This window comes from Vicia villosa, linkage group LG3 (genome assembly GCF_029867415.1).
Source record: "Vicia villosa cultivar HV-30 ecotype Madison, WI linkage group LG3, Vvil1.0, whole genome shotgun sequence".
NCBI lineage: Eukaryota > Viridiplantae > Streptophyta > Magnoliopsida > Fabales > Fabaceae > Vicia > Vicia villosa.
This window is the reverse complement of record NC_081182.1, coordinates 5,617,425-5,635,556: the sequence shown is the minus strand read 5'-3', so window position 1 is coordinate 5,635,556 and position 18,132 is coordinate 5,617,425. Positions and strand designations below refer to the sequence as shown.

General features: G+C 43.3%; 1 protein-coding gene across 1 annotated transcript; it reads left to right on the top strand.

The window, feature by feature from the left end:
* Positions 1–727: 727 nt before the first annotated feature.
* Positions 728–4,347, top strand: LOC131657456 (uncharacterized). Its single transcript, XM_058926853.1, has 2 exons — positions 728–741; positions 2,768–4,347. The coding sequence occupies exon 2, from the start codon at positions 2,797–2,799 to the stop codon at positions 4,345–4,347; it is 1,551 nt and encodes a 516-aa protein (XP_058782836.1). The 5' UTR covers positions 728–741; positions 2,768–2,796.
* The last annotated feature ends 13,785 nt before the right edge of the window (positions 4,348–18,132 follow it).

Genomic DNA, 18,132 nt, shown 5'->3' with positions numbered 1-18,132 from the left:
CATTCTCTGTGTTTTTGTACCAGGAACCGGGTTGTCCCTAGGTGGGAACCGGTTCCCAGTTTTCTAAAATGTTCATTCTCTGGTTTTTTGTATGGGGAACCGGGTTGTCCTATGCAGGAACCGGTTCCTGAGTGTAATTTTTTTCATATTTCATTTTCTAACTTCAAACTTTCGTATCTTTTCACTCGTAACTCCGATTTGTGCGTTCTTTATATCGTTGGAAAGCTTGTGAAACGTGCTATCTCATGAGACGATTGATATTGATTGTTTGTTAAGTTCTCCATGTTTGATTTTCCTTTTCATGTTGATCGTTTATCTTACATTTACATAACTTGTCCGTTTCTTTTCGCTTTATGGTAATAACGCAATTCCGATTGCGATATTTGTTATCTCTAACCTGTGTGCTAGTGTGCAAGGCGTTTGGACGGTCTCCGATTGATACTCATTGCCTGAGTGTTCCGCTTCACTTGCGGAATACAATTCTATCTCATTTACTCGTGTCGTGCTCTCATCCTGGAGACACGCCTGTATTACTTTATATCTGCTTGTTTGGTTTGCTTGTTCCTCTTGCAGGTGTATTGTGATTGTGCTCGACATACGAGTCGACATTTGTGTGCTTTGTGGCTAATCGGTGTGCTGAATCGGTGTGCTGACTATTTGCTTTTGCTTTGCTAGCTCGCTCGCGGGATCCTTAGTTTCTTCGCTTCGCTTCTCCTCATTTTACGGATCATCATCCGTTTGGTATTGATTCCGTTTCATTTTATTATTCCCGCATTTTATCGCTTTCTCGCATCATCCTTTAACATGAGAAGTAGGACTTAGACATGCATCTGGCCAAGCCCTCGAAAGAGGCTCTGTTTTTGTTGGTGTGTTTACGTTTGTGCTTTGCGGCAGGGAGTCACGGTGTAATAAGTCCTATATGGCACTCCGTTAAGTCCTCATGGAAGGCATGCAGTCAAGGGTTCGTAATCAACCCCCGCCTAGTCTCATCGAGTCTGTTTGGTATGCGCACACCTCGCGTTGCTCGCTTCCGAACGTGCAAAAGATCTTGTTATCGAGTATGTCAGGAAAAGGGTTCATGTAGCCGGACCCCCGCCTTTCCTATAGCTCATGTCACTCGACGTTGATGCTCGGTGTACGCACGCACCGTTTTCCTTTACGATCCGTGACGGCTTGGTTGCTGAGAAGGGTCCGCCTTCTTGTCTATGGCCCGATCATTTTCACGAGGTCTAATGCTTGGTTGACTTGGGTTGAGCTGCTCCCCTTGGCTATGGCGGGACATTTTTTCTACCATTCGGTCAGTACCGTTGGTTTTGTTTGCTTTACGAGTGGATGCTCGTTTGTGTGATATTATTGTGTGCTTCCCCTTTTTCTCGTAGGTTGCTTAGTTTAGTTAGATTTGCACCCTTTGTATGATAACATTAGGTAGCAAGCTTTCCCCCTTAGCTTAGGTCTTCCTCCTGCATTCTTTAAAACACAAACCACACTCTTTGATTTTCTTTTCTTAAGAGCTTGTTATTTCCGCTCCATTCCCAGCATAAGTCTCCAAAGGTCGAGCAGTGGAGTGTGAATGTAACTCGTTCACCTAAAAAACACAAAACAAACAGAAATTAGTTAGCCGAGCTACGGTAGCTCTGATTCTGCAAAACAGATACGTAGGCAGCGGGGTAGGGCCCGTGCGAGCACAACCCTTTCTTTTCCCTACATTCTGCATTCATTTTAGTCCAGATTAGCGTAGATTTGTTACACACCCATAGATTTAGACACTAGCGTGGATACCATCGAGTACGATGGGCGCGTGGGGTGCTAACACCTTCCCCTCGCGTAACCGACTCCCTTACCCTTTTTCTCTGGTCGTGAGACCGTTGTTTTGTTTTGTTTTGTGGTTTGCTGGCATTCCCTTCCTTTTCAGGATAAATATGTTAGTGGCGACTCTGTTAATTTTCGCGGTAGCGACAGCTGGCGACTCTGCTGGGGACGTCTCGACCTGTTGCTGGTCCGGACCTAGCGAGTCGATCCTAGCGCTTGTGTGTTTATCTTTGGGAGTTTTTACTGCTTTGCATATTTTACCTGTTTGCATTGCATTCTATGTGCGCTTTTACTTTTCTGCATCATATTCTGGACTGTCTGGATTTCTATCTGTGGGTGGGTGTTTCAAGAGGTAAAAGGCCCAATACCCAGGCTATGAGTGATACCATAGGAACTAGGAATAGAGTGGCCGTGACGGACAGAAGGCGTATGCCTGATTGATCTGATCACGTATCCACGGGCAGAGCTTGGTGGGATGAGGCAATATCGTATGATAGCGCCTACATTCGATCCTCTGTTGGCTTTTTGACCTACCTTGGCCTAGATTTACCCGTGAGTGGGGCGGGAATCAATCATTGCTTAACAGGTACATTGATGGTGACTTCGGATCTTGTTCGTGGGTTACCGCTGTTCTTGTTCGTGGGTTACCGCTGTTCTTGTTCGAGTGTACTGTTGGTTCCTGTTCGTGGGGTACTATGGTTCTTGTTCGAGTGGTAGTCTGTGTTCTGTTCCAGTGTGTTGTGACTACGGGCTTTGGTTCTGTAGATTGACATTCCGTGTTCCGTATGGTATACCATTTGGGGGCCGAACCTTTGGCTCTGTATTATGTGTGTTACCGGCAGTCCAGAATGCCTGGTGGGCGGCAACAAGTCCCACCACTTTGCATCATAGCATATTTATTTCCAAAAGAAACACAAAAAAAAGTATAATAATAAGCATTTGCATGTCATATTTTCAGGGATATTCAGGAGTTCACCCAAGTTGAAGATGGACATTCCCACTGATACTGTCAAGGAGCGTACAAGGCACACCAGAGCTTATAAGATTCCGGATATTGATGTTTCGGGGTTGATTGGTTTGAGTTCTCGGTTGGAAGGGGAGGTTCTTCGTGACTTCAATCATGATTATGGCAATTTGCTCTCCATCCTCAAGACATCTTTCGATCCAATGGCTTTGATCACCCTGTTTCAGTTCTATGATCCACAGTTGAGGTGTTTTACATTTCAGGACTATCAACTGGTGCCAACACTCGAGGAGTTTTCTTACATACTCAACATCCGAATCACTGATGATGTACCTTTCATTCGAGTTCCCGAGGTTGTGAGATTTGAAAAAATAGCTGAAGCTCTTCACATGGGTATAAAGGAGGTGGAAAGAAATTGGAAGTCATCGGGCGGTGTTTCTGGTTTCTATCTTTGCTTTTTGATCAGTAGGGCTGAGGATGCGGCGAAGAAGGAGCAGTGGGTTGATTTTAGTCGCTTGCTTGCTATCATGATTTATGGTATTGTTTTATTCCCTTCAAGAGGAAACTTTGTGAGTTTGGCGGCAATTTGTGTCTTTATGAACAAAAACCCCGTGCCAACGTTGCTTGCAGACGCTTATTTTTCGATCCATTCGAGAAGTAAGAAGGGAGGATATGTTGTTGATTCTTGTCTTCCGTTGTTGTATCAGTGGTTCATGTTGCATTTGCCGGTGAGAGGACCTTTTGTGCTCAAGAAGAGTTCTCTTAAGTGGTCAGATAGGATTGTTAACCTCACATCTTATGACATCAGGTGGAACTATTGTGTGGGGAAGATTTGGAACATCATCACTAGTTGCGGTCCATATCCCAACGTTCCTCTCATGGGAACCAGAGGTTGCATTAGTTACAATCCCACACTCGCCTATCGTCAATTGGGATATGCAATGGAAAGGGCTCAGAATGATGTAGAAGCATTTGAATCAGTGTACTTTGCTGTTGGTAAAGATCCTCTGGAGCTAGAAAAGATAGCGTATGCTTGGACCAAAGTTCACAAGAGAGATCAGAATACTTTGAGCAAGAAAGTTCCTATTGCTATGGGTCCTTACCGCAAGTGGGTTGAAGCAAGAGTGGCAAGTCTGTTGTTGCCATTTGCTAGGTCATGTCCATTGTATGAGCAACCTCCCGTGGTTTTATCTGATACCGTTGCGGCTGAACTCTATATTCAAACTGAAGCGGACAACATCAAACTAAGAGCAAAGGACAATGAGGTTGGCTTGGAGAGGTATTTTCAAGATCGCGAAAAGGCGGAATTGGCTCGTAAGCTCAAGCATGCGCAAGGTGAAGGTTCAAGCATGACACGTGCCCAAAGGCGATCTCATGAAAGCTTGTACCAAAAACAGCAGGAATGTGCGAAGTTGCGAAGGTCCGAAAGCAATAGCAAGAGAAGGATGCAGGATTCAGAACAACAGTTGATGGAAGAGAAAGCCAAGACAGCTAGACTTGAAGAAGAGCTTGCAAGCTTCCGGTCCCAGCGGAGAGAAGATGGAGGAGCTCATTCTGTTGTCAGACGATCCTAGTGCTGCTGTGGTTTGGATTTGTTTGGTCTAGGGGTTTGATTTGATGTGTATTCTTGATGTTTGTCGCCCATGTCCAGGATTGTTGGATGGGGTCGCATTTTGATGTTCTGGATTTCTTTCGTATGCCTTATAGGCACTTTGTGACACGGTTATGTGTTTTGTTTGTATGAACTCAAATTCTCGGTTATGTTTGAATGAAATATGCTCAGTTTGTTGAATTATTCTCGTGCGTGGATTATTGTTCGAATATATTCTGTATCAGGGTTTCTATGTCCTATCTGAGAGTGGGATGAACTCTTGGATACCTGAAAATTGACAAACATTTCATGCATATCATTCATATATCATACATGGCATATATTTGCAGGTTTTGCAGGTCTTATATCTCATGTCTTGCTGTTTTGTTACTAGAAGGAGTTCTAAGACGGCTAATCACCCGTATCCGACTAGGAGCAATCAGAGAAGGCAGATGGAACAGATTCAAGAACAGATGGCAGAGATGAGAGCTCAACTGACAGAGCAGATGAATGCGCAGATGGCGCAGTTTATGGAAGCATTGACTAATGTGACCAAGGGGAAGGATGACTTGCGAGTTCTCGTCGAGAATTCTAGAAGGAATGAGAATGAAGGACGCCAAGGGCTGTTTGAGGATGTATCTGGTAGGATTGATGATCACCATGATCCGAATGAGTTTGCTCGTATGGGAGGACACTATAATCCTTTCAATCAGCATCAGGGGTTTCCACCTCCACCTCCGTCTCGTCTGTTGGGAAGGAGAGATACTCAGAACCGTGGTAATCTGGATTTCGATGTTGAGAACTTTGATCAGCTATCAAGGCACAGTGCTGAGGGTGCGCATGATGAAGTTGAAAGGTATCGTCTGATTGAAGAACGTCTCAGAGCTGTTGAAGGCAAAGGGGTGTTAGGCATGGATATCAATGACTTGGGGTTGGTTCCTGGTGTGAGGATCCCGCCAAAATTCAAAGTTCCATCTTTTGACAAGTACAATGGGGCGACTTGTCCTATGACTCATGTTAAGGCGTATTATCGAAAGATGTCGGTATACTCTGAGGATGAAGGTTTCCTGATGCACTTCTTCCAGGATAGTCTTGCTGGGGCTTCTTTGGAGTGGTATGTTCAACTCGAGCGCACTCATATCCATTCTTGGAGAGATCTTGTGGAGGCTTTCATTAAGCACTATCAGTACAATGTTGATATGGCACCCAACAGGACCCAGTTGCAGAGTTTGGTTCAAGGTCCTAAAGATTCCTTCAAGGAGTATGCTCAGAAATGGCGTGAGTTAGCTGCGAGGGTTCAGCCACCAATGACTGAACGTGAGATGATTGACATGTTTACTAGTACTTTGTCTGGACACTATTATTTGGCTTGCAGTGCTTCAGCAAACTTTTCTGAAATGGTGAGATATGGTGAACGAGTTGAGATGGGCCTCAAGATGGGGAAAATTCAATTGGGAGCTTCTTCTAACTCCACTGGTGGGAAGAAGCAAGCTGAAGGTTATGCCAGAAGGAAAGAAGGAAATGCTGATGCCATATATGGAAGAAAAGGTTCAGGGAGAAATAATTCACATGTCAATGCTGTCATGATCCCAGTACCACAACAACAACATCAGCAGGGACAGCGTTCCAGTAATGATCGCTATCCTCCCAGGACTAGGCCTCACAGAAAGATTGATCCGATTCTTATGACCTATGCTCAGGTGCTGCAACATTTGCTTAAGATTGAAAAGATTACTTTGAGAGATGCTCCGAATGCTCCGGACACACAATCTCCGAATTACAATGCGAATGCACGATGTGCTTTCCATTCAGGTGCCGCTGGGCATGATACCGAGAGGTGTATTGCGTTAAAGAACAAAGTCCAAGATTTGTTGGACCAAAAGATTATTCAGTTCACTCCTACACCCAATATTGTCAACAATCCGATGCCTGCCCATGGGGGTCCAACCGTGAATGCCATTGTCAATGGCGAGGAGGTGGATAGTGATTGTGACTTTGATAGCTGGATTCGTCCAAGTATTCCTGGGGAGATGCCTTGCAACTGGACAATTGAAGATGTCATTCAAGTTACACAAGCTCAGGAGTAAATTCCTTGTTTTTACTTTTCTTATCATGACATAATTCCTACGCTCTGCCCAAGGCGTAGTGAATCATTTGTAGGGCCATGCAGTTCGCATTTTCAAAGTTAATCATGAAATAAAAGGACGTTTTTGCATTCAAATGTTTTGCTCTTTGTCTTTCTTTTTAACTTTTTCCTTTAAATGGCAATGTTTTTGCACACACTTGCACATAGCTTAATAAAAATAAAACTAAAATAAAAACATCAATCATGCAGATGTTCCACTACCACGGATTTCATTGGTAACAGTTCCGCTATTGCTTATTATGATTTTGACAATCCGATCTACCAAGCCGAGGAGGGAGCTTATGAAGATTGTGATCTTCCCGACGAGTTGGCTAGATTGTTGAAACAGGAAAAGAAAGCGATTCAGCCGCATCAAGAGGTAATCGAGATGGTAAATGTTGGTACTAAAGAGCAGGTCCGAGAAGTCAAGATAGGGGCTGCGCTTGAGAATAGTGTGAAGCAGAGGCTTATTGTTATGTTGAAAGAGTATGCGGATATCTTTGCTTGGTCCTATGAGGATATGCCAGGTCTTGATACAAATATTGTGGTACACCGTCTACCTCTCAAGGAAGATAGTCCTCCTGTCAAACAGAAGCTTCGAAGGACTCGCCCAGATATGTCTGAGAAGATTAAGAAAGAGGTTGAGAAACAATTTGATGCTGGCTTTCTGCAAGTTGTGAATTACCCGCCGTGGGTCGCTAATATTGTTCCTGTGCCTAAGAAGGACGGAAAGGTCAGGATGTGCGTGGACTACAGAGATCTTAATAGGGCGAGTCCAAAGGATGATTTTCCTCTTCCTCACATTGATGTGTTGGTAGATAATACTGCTCCTTTCAAAGTGTTTTCCTTTATGGATGGCTTCTCTGGGTACAATCAGATCAAGATGGCACCAGAAGACATGGAGAAAACAACGTTTATCACACCGTGGGGAACTTTCTGCTATAAAGTCATGCCTTTTGGGTTGAAAAACGCAGGGGCAACGTATCAGCGCGCCATGGTGACTCTTTTTCACGACATGATTCACAAAGAGATTGAAGTGTATGTTGACGACATGATTGCAAAGTCTCACACTGAAGAAGAGCACTTGGTTCACTTGCAGAAGTTGTTTGAAAGGCTTCGGGAATTCAGACTGAGGTTGAATCCGAACAAATGCACTTTCGGAGTGCGATCCGGAAAGTTGTTGGGCTTTGTTGTTAGTGGGAAAGGTATTGAGGTCGATCCTGCGAAAATAAAAGCTATACGAGAGATGCCAGAGCCGAGGACAGAAAAAGAGGTTCGTGGTTTCTTAGGGAGATTGAACTACATTGCTAGATTCATCTCTCATCTTACGGCCACTTGTGAACCAATATTCAAATTACTAAGAAAAGATCAGACGGCCAGGTGGAATAATGATTGTCAAAAAGCATTCAAAAAAGTGAAAGAGTATCTGCAGGAACCTCCGATACTAATGCCTCCAGTTCCAGGAAGGCCTTTGATTATGTACCTCACAGTTCTTGAAAACTCAATGGGATGTGTGCTGGGTCAACATGACGAGTCTGGCCGAAAAGAGCATGCAATATACTACCTTAGCAAAAAGTTTACCGACTGTGAATCCCGATACTCACTGCTCGAGAAAACTTGCTGTGCTTTGGTGTGGGCTGCTCGCCGGCTGAGGCAGTATATGTTGGTTCACACCACCTTACTGATTTCCAAGATGGATCCTATTAAGTATGTCTTTGAGAAGCCCGCTCTTTCCGGAAGAGTAGCCAGGTGGCAAATGATTTTGACTGAATATGATATCCAGTATACTACCCAGAAAGCTATCAAAGGTAGTGTGTTGGCGGATTATCTTGCGCATCAGCCGGTCGAAGATTATGAACCGATGAAGTTTGAATTCCCCGATGAGGATGTGTTGTACATCAAAGATTGTAACATTCCCGGACCAGAGGAAGGACCCGAACCAGGATCGCGATGGACGCTCGTGTTCGATGGTGCCTCTAATGCACTCGGGAATGGTGTTGGAGCTGTGATTACTTCTCCATCAGGTTTTCATATTCCATTTACAGCCAGAATCTGTTTTGATTGCACTAATAACATGGCTGAATATGAAGCCTGCATTTATGGTATCGAAGCTGCGATTGATTTGCGAATCAAGTACTTGAAAGTTTATGGGGATTCCAATCTTGTTATTATCCAGATCAATGGAGATTGGGAAACTCGCCATCAGAATCTGATTCCGTACAGGGAGCATGTGATGAGACTCATTCCGTACTTTGATGAGATCACATTCGAGCATATTTCTAGAGAAGAGAACAATCTTGCTGATGCTCTCGCTACCTTGGCTTCCATGTTCAAAGTGAAATGGGCCAATGAAGCGCCTAACATCACCATCAATAGGTTGGATGAGCCAGCATTTTGCTTTGAGGCTGATATTGAGTTGGATGGTAATCCCTGGTATCATGATATCAAAAAGTTCCTCGAAATTCAAGAGTATCCTCCCGAAGCGTCGGTGACTGATAAGAAGTTTCTGAGAAGGTTTGCAGCTAAGTTTTACCTCAACGGTGGTGTATTGTACAAGAGGCATCATGACGGTGTGTTGCTCCGATGTGTTGTGAAGGAAGAAGCTTCAAAAATCATAGAGGAAATGCACGAAGGCGAGTTTGGTACCCATTCAAGTGGGCATACAATGGCTAAGAAGATCTTGAGGGCTGGTTACTATTGGTCCACTATGGAAACTGATTGTCATAACCATGTCAGAATTTGTCACAAGTGCCAGATTTATGCTGACAAAGTGCACATGCCGCCTGTGCCTTTGAATGTTTTGACTTCTCCGTGGCCTTTTGCAATGTGGGGCATTGATATGATTGGAGAGATTAAGCTTACTGCTTCTAATGGGCATCGCTTCATTTTGGTTGCCATCGATTACTTCACCAAGTGGGTTGAAGCCGCATCTTATGCGAATGTCACCAAGAAAGTGATTACTCGCTTTATCAAGCACAACATAATCTGTCGTTATGGGATTCCTGAGAAGATCATTACTGATAATGGATCAAATCTCAATAACAAGATGATGAAGGAGCTTTGCGAGTCCTTCAAGATCAAGCATCACAATTCTTCTCCGTACCGTCCAAAGATGAATGGCGCTGTTGAAGCGGCCAACAAGAACATTAAGAAGATTGTGCAGAAGATGGTAGTGACCTACCGAGATTGGCACGAGATGTTGCCTTTCGCCTTGCATGGTTATCGCACCTCTGTGCGTACATCGACTGGGGCAACTCCTTTCTCACTTGTTTATGGCATGGAAGCGGTATTGCCTGTTGAAGTTGAGATTCCTTCCTTGAGGATTATGAAAGACGTCGAGCTTGACGAGTCAGAATGGGTACAAAATCGGATGGATCAGTTGAACCTCATTGATGAAAAGCGCTTAGCGGCCATCGGACATGGTCAGGTGTACCAAAAGAAGATGAGGAAAGCTTTTGACAAGCGGGTGCGACCTCAAAGCTATAAGCCAGGTGATCTGGTACTCAAAAGAATCATTCTCCCTCAAGGCGATCCTCGAGGCAAGTGGACTCCGACGTATGAAGGCCCCTTTGTTGTGCAGAAAGTATTCTCTGGCGGCGCCATGATGCTTGCAACAATGGATGGCGAGAACTTTCCGCACCCTGTGAACGCAGATGTAGTAAAAAAAATACTTCGCATAGACCTGATAAAAAAAGAAGGAAAAAAGAAAGAAAAAAGAAGAAAAGAAAAAAAAGAGAAAAGAAAATGAATCAGGCAAAAGAATGAAAAAGAAACTAATATTCCCGCTAAGTTGAAAACCCGAAAGGGCGGCTTAGGCAAAAAAGGGACAAAAGCGAACGACTACATCTCGCATGCCACCATGGCAATCACTCTTCATACATGCTTAGGGCTCCCGACCGAGGGATAAGCAAGACTCCGTGTTCTTGAGTTTGCACCTGGCAACTCAAATCCCTAAAGCATTCTCCAATTCCAATCGTCGTGTTTAGGGCTCCCGACCGAGGGATAAGCAAGACTCCGTGTTCTTGAGTTTGCACCTGGCAACTCAAATCCCTAAAGCACCCACCAAACCCCGTCGGGTCCACAAGTTCGGTGACATTATCAGATCGGGCAGTGATCAATCCTAATGAGTACGGTCTTCCAAAGCAAGGAGATGAGAACGTCGAGATTATAAAAGTGATAGCGGGATCGAAACTAATGGATATCCGTTTCACATTGCCATTTCTCTTGTATTCAAAAATTGTGTGGTTACCTCTTACTAGGAACTACTTCTGAAAATTATATGCCTTTCTTACGAGCGCTTTCGTTCTCAATTAATAAAGATCTTTCTATCTTAAACAGCTGTTTTCTTTTACTGTTTTGTTTGCATAAAACGTCCTGAGTTTGTGTTAAACTTTGCATATGAAAACTGCATTGCTTTTACAATACATGATTAGAAATGATAAAAAAAACCTTGAATTTGCTTCGAAGTCTTGTGTAACCAAGATGCCATGCTATATCTTGGGGCGTCTTCATGTGTTTTACCTCGCAGGTACCATCCTTTCAAGTATGCTATGTCTGCGCGTTGATGGATCTATCCAAACAGGAGGTTCTCACTCCCCAGCTAAGCGCATCTTAATGAAATTTCCTCATTCTCTCCAGCTGAGTGCGCATGAAGGAGATTTCTTCATTTCATATCCTCAGCAAAGCACGTCTCAATGCAAACTCCGTGTTTCAGAAGCCTTATTCCCCGGTGGAATATCTTCTCCCCAAGTTGAATCATGATTGAATGGTATCTGATTCCCTATTAAGCTCTTAATGAGGTTCCTTGCCCGAGTTCCTCATTCTCCCCAGTAGAGCGTTTCTCTCGCCAACAGATTAACCTGTTTTCCCCAGGAGAGTCATCTTATTCCCCAGCGGACTGCTTCTCTCCCTAACAGGGTGACCTATTTTCCCCACAAGAGTCATCTTATGCCCCAGTGGAGTTGTCTTAACAAAAGGTTCTTATGCTAAGTTCCTTATCCCCAGCGGATTTCTCGTATCCCTAGCGGATCGATATGCGGAAGTATTCATCTTCCCCACTGAGTTCTCTCCTCAGCAGAGGTTCGCATGCATCCTCAGCAGAATCTGCATCCTTCGAGGATTTCCCCAGCGGAATACTTTATCCCCTAGCAAGTTTGTCACTCCTCACCAGAGTTATCTTTATGACTTGCTCTTATCTCCACATCCCCAGTGTATCGAAGATTGGCTTCCCCAGCAAGGTTCGCCAGGATATTCCCCGAGTTCAGTGGGATGCTCTTATCCTCAAGCAGGATTCATTCCCCAAGCAGAGCTCGCATCCAGATTTGATCGTCTCCAGCAGATTTCTGATCCATCTTTGCCAGCTCGCAGTTTGTGACTTCTGGTCACTCATCTTGTCCTCCCCGCAGAGTTCCATGCTCTCTCCAAGACTTCTTCAGCAAATCAGTGCTCCTCCGTTGTTTCCCCAAGCAGCGTCTGAATCATGCATCATTTGCATAGCATTCTCAAAAGCGTGTAGCGTCTTCCTTCTCGGGAACGTTATTCCATACACATTCATACATGCATCATGCATAAATCATATCATGTCTGTCTCTTTTCTGCAGGAAAGTTACCCAGATTTCAAATGCTCCCCAGAGAGCAATATTCGCCTAGTCATTACAGGCGCTTATCCTGATGCTTTGTCATTCAGAAGAGGATTGTTCTACTTATTTTCTGACGCAGTTCAGATCAGTTCAAAGACATTCCTATTCCCGATGTCCCCAGATCGGTGGAAGATATTTGTTCCTATCCAGTTTCAGATTAGTTGAAGGAACCGCCTCCGGATCTCTATAGATCTTCCGAAGGAGCAAGCCCTCTGATACATCAGATCAGTTGGAAATATCTACTCCCTGACGATTTAGTTCGTTCAGAAGAAGAAATTCGTTTGCCCAGTCCTGATGCTTAACCATCAGTTGAAGACGTTTTCTTTACCCGGCGTACACAGTTCGGAAGAAACATCCGTTCCTATCCTAATATCCAGTTTCAGATTAGTTGAAGGAACCGCCTCCGGATCCCCGAGATCTTACTAAGGAGCAAGCCACTGATATCATCAGATCAGATGGAGATGTTTGCCTGATCGACTTTGTCCTTCAGATGAAGATTGTCCTACTTATTTTCTAGAATCATGTCTAGATCAGTTTAAAGGCATTCTTTCCCCGGCGTACACAGTTCGGAAGAGATATTGTTCCTATCCTGATTACCAGTTCAGTTGAAGGAACCGCCTCCGGATCCCCGTGGTCTTACGAAGGAGCTAGCCGCTAATTCCCAGATTAGTAGGAATATCTACCTGATGATTTAATTGCATCAGAAGAGATGTCTGCCCAGATTCCCAGATCATGATTCCCAGATCAGAGATACTTATTACCCGTTGATATTCAGATCAACCGATGTATCTCCTTCGATTCCCAGATCGACCTAAGACATCTATCCCGATGCATGTTCGGAGACATCTGCTACGTCTGATATTCAGATCAGTCGAGATGTTCCTTCTCTTGATTCCCAGATCATTGGAAGTGTTTTTCCCCTGCCTGTGGGTGCCCGTTCCTCCTTTTTCACAAGTTGGAGCATATTTATTATCCGGATCAATTGAAGTTTTTTTTATCCTCGCCTGCGGGGTGGTACATTCCTTCTTCATTTCAAGATGGAATCTTCTATTGATCAAGAGCGCAAATTTTCGAGTTCATTCTGGTATTCAATCTCCTTCCACCTCAACGGTTCGAAACTTTCGTTTCTCACTCGTCAGGTTCAAGAAGTTTGAATAGGGGCAGCTGTTGCACCCCAAAATTTGCCCTCTTTATTTGAGCTATAAGTTAATAATGACGTTTATTTCGTCATTTCAAAATTGAAGAAAAATAATAAAGAGTTTTCATGGGTTTAAGAAGAAAGGCGTGAAAAATGGTTTAAATAGTGGAAATACGAGAAAAATTCGCAAGTCATATTTGGAAGGCGATATGAGCTTAGTTCCCGCGTTATCTTGACTGTTTCGACGATGTCTACAACTTTCGTGTTCGGCTCGGAAGCTAATTCTTTGAAGAAGGTCGTCGAATTTGCAAATTACTTGAGGTTTCGCAGTGAAAAACGGTGCTGAATGTAGGATTTTCGGACAATAAAAAATTCATATCTCACAATCCGCTCGTCGGATTCGCTTGAAAATTTAACTGGAGCTCCGTACTATCATTACCAAGATTTTATATGTTCGGACCGAAGACCAATTATGCACCAAAAATTCCCAGCATTTTGAAGAACGCCTTGATTTTTCAGTGAAAAGTATGTTTTCGAGTGTGTCGCACCGAGTTTGAAAATTCATAACTTCTTCGATTTTATCGTATGAAGCCCATTCCGGTGGCATTTTCTTGGAAATTTCGTTAGCTTCGATTCTTCGTCACACATGTCAGGTCGGATTCTGAGCCGAAGATGAGGTTTTATCGAGTTCTTTGAGCGGTACGCGCAAAATTCTGCACAGTCGCGTTTGTTTGGACCGACGTTTCTCGTCATTCAAACGCGCGTATTTTCTTCGTCTCTTATCCGTTTGAGGCGATTCTCGCGGCTATGATCTATGATTTTAGTCACCTTCGAGTGGACGTTGGTTTCGTTCCGAGATTCAGAGCCGAACCGAGTTTCCTTAAAAACGAGCCAAAACAAGACGAACCGAGGGCAATTTAGACATTTCGCGTTGACAATATATAAACATTTTGCTCTTCACAAATCAAAAAAAAGAGAGTCATAATTTCAACTCACCAATTTTCACAAACATATTTTCTCAATTCTCTCTCAATTCTCTTAAATCAAAACCACAAATTACATAAAACTTTCATCAATATTCATCAAAGTTCATCAAGATCAAGAACATGGATTGAAGAATCAAGGATCAAAGTTCAAATCTCCGCCTCTCTCCCTTAGATCTCGCGCGATCTCTCTCTCCCACTCCGGATTCGCTTTCGTGATCGAGTCGCGTTTGTGTCGTGTTCGCGTTTATATCGTGTTCGTGTTCGTGCTTCGGTTGGATCTTCATTCGGTAAGCCTTGAACCATTGAATTAAGTGTAGGGGTGTTCGCGGGTCGGTTTGGTTCGATTTTGAGAGAATCCGATACCCAAACCGATTAAAATTAAATGGATTGGTTTGGATTGGATTTATAAATTTTTGCGATAAAGCCCAAACCGAACCGATCCGAGAAACAACGGATTGGTTTGGGTTGGATTGATCGGGTAGATAAAAATTGCAAAAATATTTTTAAAAAATAACTTATTTACAAAAATTAATTTTTCATAATATTATAAAAAAATATAATATTAATAGTGTTCAAATTTAAATATTATACTACAAATTTTTCTTCAATAGATTCAAAAATATCTCACAAAAATAATATCTAAGATTAAGACTTTTGAATCTATAACTAGTCACTTGAATTAATATAATAAAGAATGTGTTTCATAACTTTATGTTCATTTATCATATTACACTATCAATTTTCTAATAACAAATTAAAATAGCATAACTTGTCCACACACAACATTTTATTTTTTTTCTTATTGAAGTTGAATGCTTTGTAGTAATTTTCATGATAATTAATTATGGTTGGTTTGGGTTGGGCTTGCGGGTAGAAAGTTGAAAATCCGATGCCCGAACCGACTGTCATTGGATTTCATTGGTTTGGTTCGGTTCTTGCCCGAACTGAAAAAATATCCAACCCAAACACTATGGTTTGGTTCGGATTCTGGTTTGGTTCGGATTTACCCGAACCAATGAACACCCCTAATTAAGTGCTTAATTGTTGATTATATGTGAATTCAAATCTAGATCTACTCCTTGTTCTTGATTTATGGATGATTGATAATGATTGATCGGTGAATTTGCGTATTTTTGTCCGAATTGATCGTGTTCATGTAAATTGTGATTGGATTTGATGTTGATTGAATATGATTGATATCCGTTGAGGATGAATTGTGTTGTTCGTGTTCGGATCCGTGATTTGTTGTTGACTTTGTGTGCATAATTGTTGTTGGTAGTTTGTGTTGCTTGTGATGTACTCCACGTGTTTGTATAAATGCATGTGATGCAATGTTGCTTGATATTTGCTCTATTTGACGAGTCGCACTTAGCATAATTGTTAACACGTGGATTATTTGATGTGTGGATGCATGTAAATTGTGTTGTTGATGTTTGCTTGTGCTTAAATGGTACGTTTTGGATTGAGTGCGAATGGCTCCAAGGCCTTTAAAATGCTTAAAAATCTGTTTTTACACGCCAGGAACCGGGTTGTCCCAGGCGGGAACCGGTTCCCACTCTATCCAAAAATGCTGATTCTCTGGTTTTTAGTACCAGGAACCGGGTTGTCCCTAGGTGGGAACCGGTTCCTGGCTTGCTAATTTTTGTGTTCTCTGGTTTTTTGTATGGGGAACCGGGTTGTCCCTAGGTGGGAACCGGTTCCCAGCTTGCTTATTTTCTCATTCTCTGTGTTTTTGTACCAGGAACCGGGTTGTCCCTAGGTGGGAACCGGTTCCCAGTTTTCTAAAATGTTCATTCTCTGGTTTTTTGTATGGGGAACCGGGTTGTCCTATGCAGGAACCGGTTCCTGAGTGTAATTTTTTTCATATTTCATTTTCTAACTTCAAACTTTCGTATCTTTTCACTCGTAACTCCGATTTGTGCGTTCTTTATATCGTTGGAAAGCTTGTGAAACGTGCTATCTCATGAGACGATTGATATTGATTGTTTGTTAAGTTCTCCATGTTTGATTTTCCTTTTCATGTTGATCGTTTATCTTACATTTACATAACTTGTCCGTTTCTTTTCGCTTTATGGTAATAACGCAATTCCGATTGCGATATTTGTTATCTCTAACCTGTGTGCTAGTGTGCAAGGCGTTTGGACGGTCTCCGATTGATACTCATTGCCTGAGTGTTCCGCTTCACTTGCGGAATACAATTCTATCTCATTTACTCGTGTCGTGCTCTCATCCTGGAGACACGCCTGTATTACTTTATATCTGCTTGTTTGGTTTGCTTGTTCCTCTTGCAGGTGTATTGTGATTGTGCTCGACATACGAGTCGACATTTGTGTGCTTTGTGGCTAATCGGTGTGCTGAATCGGTGTGCTGACTATTTGCTTTTGCTTTGCTAGCTCGCTCGCGGGATCCTTAGTTTCTTCGCTTCGCTTCTCCTCATTTTACGGATCATCATCCGTTTGGTATTGATTCCGTTTCATTTTATTATTCCCGCATTTTATCGCTTTCTCGCATCATCCTTTAACATGAGAAGTAGGACTTAGACATGCATCTGGCCAAGCCCTCGAAAGAGGCTCTGTTTTTGTTGGTGTGTTTACGTTTGTGCTTTGCGGCAGGGAGTCACGGTGTAATAAGTCCTATATGGCACTCCGTTAAGTCCTCATGGAAGGCATGCGGTCAAGGGTTCGTAATCAACCCCCGCCTAGTCTCATCGAGTCTGTTTGGTATGCGCACGCCTCGCGTTGCTCGCTTCCGAACGTGCAAAAGATCTTGTTATCGAGTATGTCAGGAAAAGGGTTCATGTAGCCGGACCCCCGCCTTTCCTATAGCTCATGTCACTCGACGTTGATGCTCGGTGTACGCACGCACCGTTTTCCTTTACGATCCGTGACGGCTTGGTTGCTGAGAAGGGTCCGCCTTCTTGTCTATGGCCCGATCATTTTCGCGAGGTCTAATGCTTGGTTGACTTGGGTTGAGCTGCTCCCCTTGGCTATGGTGGGACCGTTTTTCTACCATTCGGTCAGTACCGTTGGTTTTGTTTGCTTTACGAGTGGATGCTCGTTTGTGTGATATTATTGTGTGCTTCCCCTTTTTCTCGTAGGTTGCTTAGTTTAGTTAGATTTGCACCCTTTGTATGATAACATTAGGTATCAAGCTTTCCCCCTTAGCTTAGGTCTTCCTCATGCATTCTTTAAAACACAAACCACACTCTTTGATTTTCTTTTCTTAAGAGCTTGTTATTTCCGCTCCATTCCCAGCATAAGTCTCCAAAGGTCGAGCAGTGGAGTGTGAATGTAACTCGTTCACCTAAAAAACACAAAACAAACAGAAATTAGTTAGCCGAGCTACGGTAGCTCTGATTCTGCAAAACAGATACGTAGGCAGCGGGGTAGGGCCCGTGCGAGCACAACCCTTTCTTTTCCCTACATTCTGCATTCATTTTAGTCCAGATTAGCGTAGATTTGTTACACACCCATAGATTTAGACACTAGCGTGGATACCATCGAGTACGATGGGCGCGTGGGGTGCTAACACCTTCCCCTCGCGTAACCGACTCCCTTACCCTTTTTCTCTGGTCGTGAGACCGTTGTTTTGTTTTGTGGTTTGCTGGCATTCCCTTCCTTTTCAGGATAAATATGTTAGTGGCGACTCTGTTAATTTTCGCGGTAGCGACAGCTGGGGATTTGGGTTGCTTTAGAGATAAACTGCTTGAATCTTTATCTAGGATGATTATCTGTTGGTTCTGAACTCTAGAGATAGATTTAGAGCTAGCATTCACTGTGAGTATCTGTACTTAATGCTTTCGTGTTTGAGCGGCGCGCGAGAGATCGCCGACGCGAGAATACGGATGTTCTCGCGACTTCGCGTTAGAGATAACCTTAGT

What these genes read in the sequence shown, in the direction of transcription:
- LOC131657456 (XM_058926853.1), top strand. Translation starts at nt 2,797, where the DNA reads ATGGACATTCCCACTGATACTGTCAAGGAGCGTACAAGGCACACCAGA.